General features: G+C 47.2%; 1 protein-coding gene across 2 annotated transcripts in view; it reads right to left on the reverse strand.

Moving 5' to 3' along the window:
- Positions 1–11,120, reverse strand: part of ARHGAP31 (Rho GTPase activating protein 31) — an 88,906-nt gene extending 77,786 nt beyond the window's left edge. For both annotated transcript variants that reach the window (XM_038414692.2, XM_038413856.2), the window contains exon 1: positions 10,603–11,120. In XM_038414692.2, coding sequence (XP_038270620.1) covers positions 10,603–10,702 — 100 coding nt within the window. In that variant the 5' untranslated portion in view covers positions 10,703–11,120. The remainder of the gene's footprint in view (positions 1–10,602) is intronic.
- Positions 11,121–11,356: the final 236 nt, after the last annotated feature.

Here is an 11,356-nt window from a genome sequence, read left to right on the forward strand (position 1 = left end):
ACTCACTGGGAGGGGTTCAGTTTACTAATCCATTCCTCAAAGAGTCAAATCACAGCACCTTGAAACTGACTCCAGTTCTCAGAGCCTGCAGTCTCTGCCCACCACAAGACCATGGAAACACCGACCTGAGGAGAAACCACACACATACATCTATATACACTACGAGTCGACAACCTGCAACATGTTCCACATAGTATAGTGGAATTATTTGCTTTAGTATATTAGTGACATGCATTTTAATATGTTCTCCGGCTGATACCCAGCTAAGGAGATGACTTAGAAGTCTAAACTTCAAGGTTGAAATCTTTGGCACTGCACATTCAAAACACAGGAGGGAGAATCTAGCCTTTCATCCTTCTGCAGTAGATGTATTTTGGGTCTTTCCAATGAGACCTTAAGAAGTGCCCTCTTAGGTCTTCTGCATGGGCATTAATGATTCTTCAGCACTCTTCATAAAAGTGAGGGTTTGTGCATGCATTCTTACACACAGATATAGGCCTGCGAGTTGCACCGTCATAAAGGCAAACACATATCCATGTACACACACTTCCATTTGCAGACAAACATACTTAAAAAGGCAGACCCCAATGCATACAAACAAATCTTTATGAACATACAAACACAAACTAGCTTACACAGACCTCGGTGTTTACCGTATATAATCACGCTCATATGTCCCTGTGCACAGAAACAGTCACATGAGCATGCAAATACATTTGCAAACACAGAGCAATGCATCAAAACATACCGCACAAGCAAATGCACATACATGTGTGCATGCACACACGTGCATGCATGGGGGGAGGGGTAGCTCAGTGGTTTGAGCATTGGCCTGCTAAACGTAGGGTTGTGAGTTCAATCTTTAAGGGGGCCATTTAGGGATCTGGGGCAAAAATTGGGGATTGGTCCTGCTTTGAGCAGGGGGTTGGACTAGGTGACCTCCTGAGGTCCCTGCCAATCCTGATATTCTATGATTTTCTCTCTCTCTATGATTCATACACACACATCCATGCATGATAACACAGCATACAAACATATGCTTGAGCATGCTTATGCGTGCGGCTGCAAAGCCACATGGCCTGGAGAAGCCAGCTTCACATCTGCACAGCAGGTTTCAAAGTTGGCTCCAACTGGAGCATCTCCTTAGAGCAAATCACATGCTGCCTGCAAGGTAGGCCTCTCTGCTCATCGGAGCAAGGGCAGCAGTATGACTGTAAAATAAATGGTATAAAACTCTGTTTCCCTAGCACGTGGTCATTATGGCTGATGTGGTGACAAGATACTGCCCCAAGATCGGGAGTCAGTGACTGGAGAACTGCCTAGGGCTCTGTTTTCTCTTTCTTTTGTGCACAGTACTTAGTATTTAATAATTATTACTTTACCTCCTTAAAAAAATATTGATATCTCCTACAGTAATGCTCTGAAACATTACAATTCACAACAGTGCTACTGCAATGCTTTGGGAGAGCTATTACGGTCCAAAATTGCAGTATTTTTTTTATTAGGGCCCTAACACTAAATGAGCCGTGTTTTAATGCTCACTCAATGCAGTCATCCTAAGCTTCTTCTATAGGAACAGTGAGTGTGAAGAGATGGGTGCTGAGGGAGGAATGTTAGAAGGGTGTTATTAGTTTTGGCAGAGAGGGTACAGGAGGTGATGGAGACGGGGAGTAGAAAGACGGTGGATACTGTAGGATGGGTACTGGAGACACCGTTACTGGAGGAGGATTTATATTGGTAGATTAATGATAGGCATTGAGGAGAGATTTTTAGGGTTGTATGGTAGGGATTGGGGAGAGCAATGAGGGATGAGTAATGGGAACAGGAGTAAAGGGTACTGTGAGAGCAGGTAATGTGTTACGGGGAGACTGAGAAGAAGATCCATATTGAGGAAGAGGGTATTGGAAAGGGCAGGGTTATGGATATTAAGGATGGATGTCGGTGGGGTGAAGAAGTAGGGAATGGCATTGTGGAGTCATTTCCACTCCCATGTCCTGGTGAGATACGCATCCTCATCCCTTGCTTGTATCCTTTGCATGCCTAGTTTGAGTTCCTACATTCACAGACTCCAAGGCCAGAATGGACCATTGTGATCACCTAGTCTGACCTCCTGTATAATGTAGGCCCAAAATAATTCCTAGAGCAGATCCTCTAGAAAAACATCCAATCTTGATTTTAAAATTGTTAGTGATGGAGAATCCACCATAATCCTGGTAAATTGTTCCAATGGCTAATTACCCTCAGTGTCAAAAATGTACCCCTTATTTCCAGTCTGAATTTCTCTAGCTTCACCTTCCAGCCACTGGACCATGTTATACCTTTCTCTGCTATATTGAAGAGCCCATTATTAAATATTTGTTCTCCATTTAGATACACTCAGTCTGTAATTAAATCACTTTTTAATCATCTTTTTGTTAAACTAAATAGATTGAGCTCCTTGAGTCTATCACTATAAGGCATGTTTTCTAATCTTTTAATCATTCTTGTGGCTCTTCTCTGAATCCTGTAAAAATTGTGGGAACCAGAATTAGACATAGTATTCCAGCAGCAATCACACCAGTGCCAAATACAAATTTCTCTACTACTAAAATAACCTCTACTCCCACTAGAGATTCCCCTGTTTATGCATCACAAGTTCTCATTAGCGCTTTTCATCAAAGCATCACACTGTTCAGCTAGGGCCAGCAGTTCATTTTCCACCATGACCCCCAAATCCTCTTCAGAGTCACTGCTTCCCAGGATAGAGTCCCTTCCTATAAGTATGGTCTACCTTCTTTTCTCCAAAATGCATACATTTACATTTAGCCATACTAAATAGCATATTGTTTGCTTGCACCCAGTTTACCAAGTGACCCAGATCGCTCTCAACCAGTTACCTGTCCTCTTCATTATTTATCATTCCCCCAATCATTGTGTCATCTGCAAACTTTATCATTGATGATTTTATGTTTTAGGTCATTGATAAAAATGTTTAAATAACGTAGCACCAAGAACTAATCCCTGCAGGTCCCCACTGGAAACAGACCCACACGTTGATGGATTTCCCATTCACAATTACATTTTGAGGCCTATAAATTATCCAGCTTTGAATCCATTTAACATGCGAAATGTGAACTTCATATCATTCTAGTTTTTGAATCAAAATGTTGTGTGGTACCAAGTTAAGTGTCTTACAGAAGTCTAAATATATTAAGTCAACACCATTACCTTTATCAACCAATCTTATAATCCCATAAAAAAGATATCAAGTTAGTTTGACAGGATAATTTTCCATAAACCCATGTTGATTGGCATTAATTACATTACTCTCCTTTAATTCTTTATTAATCAAGTCCTATACAGCTGCTCCATTATCTTGCCCAGTATCAATGTCAGACTAACAGGCCTATAATTACCCAGGTCAGCCCGTTTACCTGCTTTAAAAATTGGCACATTTGCTTTCTACCAGATTCCTGAAAGCACTGTCCAGTGCTCCAAGACTTACTGAAAATCATCATTAACAATCCAGCAAGCTCCTCAGCCAGCTCTTTTAAAATTCTTACATGCAAGTTTCTGGACCTACTGTTTTATAACACACCTAACTTTAGCACCTTCTGTTTAACATCCTCCAGAGATACTAGAGAAATGGAAAGACTGTTTCATAACCGTATGATGAGACTACATCATCAGTTTTTTCCACAAATACAGAACAGAAATATGTATTGAACACCTCTGCCTTTTATGCATTATTATTGATATACATTATTCTACCATTTCCATCTAGTAATGAAGCAATACCATTCTAAGGATTCTTTTTGTTCCTATTATATTTTTAAAACTCCTTCTGATTGTCCTTAAGTCTGTTGGTCATAGGTTTCTCCTTGTGTCCCTTTGCTGCCCTCATCAATTTTTTACAATTCCTAACTTCTGATGTATATTCATTACTATCAACTTTCCCTTTCTTCCATGTGTTCAATATATTTTTTAATTTTTTTTATAGATAGCCTTCACTTCCCCTATAAATCTATTCAGTTTTTTAACCAGCACGGCGTTCTTCCTCAATTGTGGGATTGTGGCTTTTGGGGCATCTAGTAAAGTCCTCTTAAATGATTCCCAATTATCATTCACACTTTTCTGTTTAAATTCTTCCTCCAAGCTGATTTGGTTCATAATTGTTTTCGGCTTTGTGAAATTGGCCCTATTAAAGCACCAAGTATATATAGTACTGGTCTGGACTTTATTCTGCTTGCACATTATTAATGTGATCAAGGCCATTAATTCTTAGTTGTGTTATCAGTTCCTCTTTATCTATTAGAACAAGACGTACTATAGAATTCTCCCATGTTTGCTGCAACACGTTTTGAGTTAGGAAACTGTCATCTATAAAGTTTAAAAATTCCAAGGATGTTTTAGTACTGGCAACATGAGACCTCCAGCATATGTCATTCAAACTGAAGCCCCCCATGATCATACAGGGTTTTTTCCCCAACATATTACAGATAACAGGATGAATGTCACATTACATATTCTAGTGTGATTTGATGGTCTGTAGTAGTCATCAAATAATATCATATCTTGAGCTTTATCTGTTGGGATGTCGATCCATACAGGTTCAAGGTCATTTTCTGCTTCTTGCTCCAGCCAAACATTCCCACACAACAGAACAAGAAGTCCTGTTTTCATGTGTCATTTTAATTCCTTTTTGAGGGTCATCAAGAGGACAGGTCTTGGTTGTGCGTGCTTTCCGAAACCCTGTTGTGTGTCTGAGGCTATCTGCAGGCTCAGGAAGATGTTGATGTTGTGAGATGTTGCTCACACTTGGATCAGATCTTCAAGCTTTTCTATGTAACTAGGAGGGCTGGAGATTTACTTGAAATAAAATGAAATATGTGATTCTGACATAGTCACCTGACTCTGGCAGCTGGGCACTAGGCATATAAAAAATGCTTATGTCTTAATCCAACCCAGAGAGAGTAGGAGCACTGTGCCTGGTTTCCCTCCCCATGTACAAATGTCACAGGGCTCCTCTTGATCTGTCAGTTGCCAGGTGGGCACTAACTGTTCTCAACATGTTCTAGTTTCTATACAAGCTGCCCTGTTGTTGAATCTTACCATAATGGCTGAGGCATAGGACGGGCTGCATCTACCTGATGAGAAGTTAGTGGTGAGGGTTGGTATTTCCCATAATGCAAACAATCTTGCGACCCCCAGACCTGCTACCAAGGTTTCCTATTAATTAATGGGCAAATCCAGAAGTCCTAACTCAGACAAAATTCCCAGTGAACTCAGTGGAAATTTGTGCCTGAATCAAATGTGAGTATGGCTTTCAGGATTTGGCCTTGGTATATGGATGGCTGGATGAACTGACTAAATAACCTTCTCTCAGGCCTGGGGGGTTAGAGATTAACAATGTGATCAAGTCCCACCTGGGGGCTGTGCCACAGTGAAGGGGAGGAGCTACGAAGAGCAACACGGTCATAGTGTGTCTAGGACACAGGGACTGCCTTCCTCCAACCTTGCTCTGATCCAGCCTCCACTGGGGCAAGCCCTGCCCACCCTGGCCCAGGCCCAGCACCCCCTCTACTAAACTCCATAGTTGTCTCCCCACGGCCAATACTATTCCAGGACTTGCAGGAGGGTGAGCAGAGTGTTACATTGGCAGCAGCCAGAGAACACTGACCCCTTTTTCCTCTGCAGAGGGCACTGCTAGCAGGCCCCACTTCACAGCCACATCAGAGTCCTCTGCTCATGAAAAGAAGGAGCCTCAACCACTGAGCACAAGAGGGTCGTTTGTTTCAAAGGCCATTAACGAAGCAACCCCACTTTTTCAGCCAGAGAACAAAACCAATAACTGGAATCAAACAAAGGAATTTAAAGAGCTCTGGGTGCTATCGGCGAAGGACTTCAGCCATTGAGGGAACTACAGAGAGTGGGTGGGGGGCGGTGTGGGGAAAATCTGAGGTCACTGCATCCCAATCAGACAGCATCATGCAGGAAACAGATGTGCAACAAACCACAGAAGGGTATAGCTGCAGTAGAATTAACTCTACTGCAAATGGGACAAGCTGGGACAGAGAGCAGCTCCTCCAGTCTTGGAACAAGGGGGTTATCTGAAACTTTTCTGTTTATGTTTTGAGAGAGAGAGTTTCTGGTTCTCCCAGTTGCAGAGAAAAACTGGACATCGTGAGCTGAATGCACCCCAAAAGCTCAGAAAACGGAAAGCAAAGAAAAAAAACCCCAAGTTTGTCATTTTAGAAAATCTCATGATTTTTAAACCAATCTCATGTTTTGGGGCAGCCGACCCATGATTATTGAATGTTTGGGGCTGGCAGTACTGGTTTATCCCCACAAAAGGTACAGCACCCTCTGCCACCCTCCATTCAACCAATGTGCTTCATTTCTACCCCAGAGGGATCACCTCTAAGGGTAAAAGGGGAGTTCAGACACCCCACCCACTCAGTTGAGACTGTCAAGGAAGGCAGCAAGGATCAAGTGCGGTGATAACAGGAACCGGATTGAGACCCAGCAAATACATTTCACACAAGCACAGGTGACAGTAAGCCGGTACGGGATATCGGTAAGAAAATGGCTGCCGGTACACAGCCAACGTTCAAGCGCTGCCACAGCAGTGCTTTAAGCACCATATCAGCAAAAGGGGCAGCGTCCCAGGGCCTGGCCATTTAAAAGGGCCCGTGGCTCTCAGCAGCAGCCGGAGCCCCAGGCTCTTTAAATCACCACCAGAGCCCCAGGTGGCGTGGGCCGGGCAGCACTGAAGGGTTGCCTGGGGGGAGTCTGGTCCCAGCTCTGCCTATTCCGACTGAGGCCCCGCATCTTCTGGGGGCCAAGAGCCTTCCCCCCAACCTTGCCCAGGACCCCGGCCATCCTGCGTACCAGTAAGTCCTTTAAGTTACTTTCACCCCTGCACATAGGCAACCAATCAGACATCAAACAGCAACAACTTTCAGTCCCTGCTGACCCATGCTGGACTTGAAGAATCACCCTAGAGGAGAAATGCACTGTATCACATTATCAATGCCCTGAGCCATCCATTATACCTGCTAACATATTTTGACTCTCTGCCCCTATTTAATAATACTACTTTGTACTTTTACACCAACTTTCATCCTATGATTGTAAAGCCCTTTACAAGCAATTGTTAATTAAGCCTTAGGTATAGTAGGTAAGGAATACAGAAGCACCTTCTCATCCACCATTAAAATACAGCCATCTCTGGGGTGGAATGTAGTAGCTGTTTAACAGTTAAGGACAAAAAACTATAGAAGGAGAAAAGTTAATACCTTAAGCAAAATATAATTCTCTCCACTGGAATTTGGTAAGGACATCAGGACTAAAGCCCTTACAAAAAACACCACTGGCTCTTAAATGAATTGACCACAAGAATTCAGGAGCTCAGTTTTATCTCTCATCTGAAAAGCAGCACCCCATTATTTGAGGACTTCAGTAACTCAGCCAGAGGTTAGGGTTCTTTACAAGATCGGGTGAGTAAGGCTCTGTGGCCTGCGATGTGCTGGAGGTCAGACTACCTGATCACAATGGTCCCTTCTGGTCTTAAATTCTATGAGCACAGCACCCCTGAAGAGCATGCTGAGTTAATGATTATGTACTGACCCAGAGGGAAGAAAACCATAAAGAACTGCCAGCTCTACATCCTGCAGCACCCAGATGTTCCTTAGAGATCTCCTTTCCAAGCACAGAGCTGGTCTAACACTCACTGGTTTATGAGAGCTTGTGGAATCACTGCACAAGGCAGCTTTGCAAGCTGGGAAAAAGCTACTCTGTGTGAAGCAGAACCAGTTTGAGTTGGCTCCAGTCCCCTCTACACCCTTGCCTGCTGTTCCAATTAATCCTTCCGAGTGCATTTGAAAATCTGCTTTCACAAAGTTCCACATTAGAATGTCTTTTCTGGACACCAATCAAAGTGCTCTATCCCCATGTCCTGACGACCAGATGCTCTGGACGAGCACCTCGTCCCATATTGCTTCTGAATAGGCAATAGCTAAAGCCCGCATCATTCCCCCCAAAAACGTACTCACACCCTCTAGCATCCTGCCTGCACAGGAGAGAAAGTTATCTCCTATTACCTCCACAAAGCCCCTGCCTTCAGGGATACTGGCTGGTTCCTGCAGCCAGTTGATTTTTGGATAGTTAAATTGTCCCACTGACAATTATCTTCCATGCCTTCACAGCCCTTCGAATTTCATCTCATAGTTCCAATTAGAGGAGAGCTGCAGGCTTGTAAATCCATCAGTGACATTTGGCCCCCTCATTGCCCTCACAGTCACTCTGATAGATTTTATTTCATGAGTATTAATCCTGCTAATAGAGGAATGAATGCTCCCCCGTCTCTTCCATCCTCCCCTAACCCTCTGATTTAACTTCTACCCTATGATCTAACTCATATCCTTCTAAAGGAATATAAAACAATTGGGCCTTTCATTTCTGAATCAGAAAGCACTGGGCAATGTGACATGCTATTCAAAAAATAACACAGTATTATATAAGGGAAAGGGATATCACATTTTCCCACATTGCTTTTCAAGACAGACCATGTAAGTAGATTGAATTGTGAACCATCCTACAAATGACACCTAAGACAAGGTCCTCACCACTCACTGTCATAAAAAAACAACCCACTGTATTTTTTGTAATAAACGCTTGCTTTTTAGTCCAGCTGCCCTGGCCTAATTTCACCTGGGATAATGCTGTTCTTTCCCTCTAAATTGCCTCAGCAGTTTCCACTGGATATGCTTGTTCTTTCCTATCCTAAACTGTTGTGCGGCGTTACTGTGAGCTGCTGTAAACAGCTCCTCACCAGAGGTGGCTGCTGCGGTGATGGGTTGAATTCACTAGCATACATAATTCATGTATCAATGTGTTATGTTTGCAAAATGATTTGTTTTAAAATGTGTTATATTTGTTTGCTGTTTGGATCACTGGGGATTAAGGCACTGTATATGTAGAAGATATTGTAAGTACTTAATATTACTGCTGATTTGCATTGTAAACTGTCTTTTGCAGTAACTAGAGAGAGGCACATATGTAACATGCACATGTATATGAATATCACACACACATATACAGCACATCTTTCATGTGTGATAGAAAAGATTTACTACATAATCTAGTCTCTCTCTCTCTGCCAAGGCAGGCTTGTTAAGCACATCATTAATCATCCTAATCATCATACAGTGAAAGACCCAATTGTAAGGCCCACCCTACATGGAGCTGACGTTGCTGCAAGAGCTCTGTCACTCAGAGTAGCCCGAATCTGGGGAAAGTAACTCAGTAACTGGAACATTATGTTAACTTCGATGGAGGAGCTGAGGCAGACACATATTTATTCTTTCTACATCTACTTGGCAAGCAGAGACTTTCTCCCATCATCCTGTCCCTCTTTTAAGAAATCAGCTCTTTTCCTTTCCTCATCCCAAACCAGTCATTTCAAAACCAAAACCCTCTGACTTTACTGCAGCCACCCCCAGTCTGACCCACCACATGCAGGACCAGCTTTAGGCACCAGCAAAGCATGCATGTGTTTGGGGCGGCACATTTCCGGGGCGGCATTCCGGCCATCCTTTTTTTTTTCAGGGCTGTTGCGCTCTCGGAGCTGCGCCACTCAGACTGGGCAAGGGCGCCGCGCCCCCGGCCGCAGCAGGAAAGGGAAGCCCCAGCCCCAGGATGCTGAGCTGCCAGGGCACAGCCGCCACCTAGGGAGGAGAGGGCGAGTCCTGCCGGGAAGCCGGGGCTGCGCCACCTCATCTGCGCACTGGCTGCTGCGCTGCCTTGTGCCACCCCTGGTATTGGGGCTTCTCTGCGCAGCCGGGCAGGGGAGGGGGTAAAGCCTAGGCAGGCGCTGGGAGAAGGTGACATCACTCCCCCCGCTTCCAGCGCCGCCTGCGAGCCCCCGCCCCACCTGAGCTTGGGGCGGCAATTTTTTTTTTTTTTGCTTGGGGCAGCAAAAAACCTAGAGCCGGCCCTGACCACACGCTCATCTGAAAGCCCAGAAGGAGGAGAGGCGAGGCTAGAGAAAGACCAAGCAAGGATGTGGGTTATATTGTCTCAGCTGACCCCCTGAAGCCCCACACGGGTCCCTCCCTCATCCCTTCTGCCCTTGCCCACCACAGCAACAGAAAGAGGAGATGGACATTGGAGGGGCAGATGAGGGGCGTTCCGGGTTCCTCTTTAAGAGCCTGTCGGGTGGGTGCTGAGTGCCCTCTCCCCCCATGCTTCCTTTGCAACGAAAGAGTTGCCCGGGCTCAAGCAACTAGGCAGCAGGTCCCAAGCAAGTTTTTCACATTCATAAGGGCCGTGGCAAGCCCAGAGGTGAGTGAAGCACTGACCCATGGACTTCAGTGGCAATTCAGTGCCCGGAAGGAGCAGACCATGGGTGTGACCCTGTCTTGCCAACCTGGAGCCCTTGGAAAGCGGGATCAGCCCCTTCTCCCCCCGACACACCCAGGCGGCCCGGCCCGGCCCGGCCCGGCCCGCCCCACCCTGCAGGAGGTCAGGCAGCAGCGCGCCCTCTGGCCGTTCGCGGCGGCCGCCCGTGCCCGGGGATCCCACATGGCGCAGCCCCGCCCCAGGGCCTGAAGAGGCGATTACCATCCTGCCCCGAGCTCTCCAGGTGCTCCGCCAGGTCACAGCCGAAGGCGCCCGCGGCTCCCTTCCTCTTCGGCTTCGGCTTCGCTCCCTTGTTCTTCATGAGTTAGTCCCGCCAGCGGCTCGCCCCGCTCCGGCCGCGCGCTGCCCCCTCACACCGCCGCCCCTGCCCCGCGCCCGGGGCGGGACATGGGGGCTCCGGCCGCAGCGCTCCGCCGGCAGGTCCGGGCGAGGGGGGGCTGCCCGGCAGGCAGGCGGCCGCGGCGCGCACAGCCCGGGCCCGGCGGGCTTCTCATCAGCGGCGGGGGGCGCAGCAGCGGTGCCCGCGGCGGAGCTGGACGACGGGACGGGGGCGCTGCTCGAGCAAACCCCGGCCCGCTTCCTGGGCGCCCCGCGAGCGCGCGGGGGGGGGGGGGACAGACCGCAGCACCCCGGGCAGAGGCCGAGCGAGCCGGCGGCCCCGCTCTCTTGCCTCCGGGAGCGGAGTGAGGAGCCCGCTTCCTGCCCCGGCTCCTCCGGCCGCCGCCGCTGCAGGGACGCTCCAGCCCAGGAAAGGCTGGAAGGAAGTTGGCCGGGGAGGAGGCGAGGGGGGAGGTGCGTGCGGGGGGGGGGGGGCGGAGAGAGGAGCTGGGGGGGGGTGTCCTGACAGATAACGGGCCGGCCTGAGAGCGGGCGCTGCTGGGCCACCGGCGCTCCGCCTGGGAGAGGCCGGGGGGAGGAGAGACCAGACATGGCTTCGATCAGTGCCCGGCTCCGG

This window comes from Dermochelys coriacea, chromosome 1 (assembly GCF_009764565.3).
Source record: "Dermochelys coriacea isolate rDerCor1 chromosome 1, rDerCor1.pri.v4, whole genome shotgun sequence".
Classification (NCBI taxonomy): Eukaryota; Metazoa; Chordata; order Testudines; family Dermochelyidae; genus Dermochelys; species Dermochelys coriacea.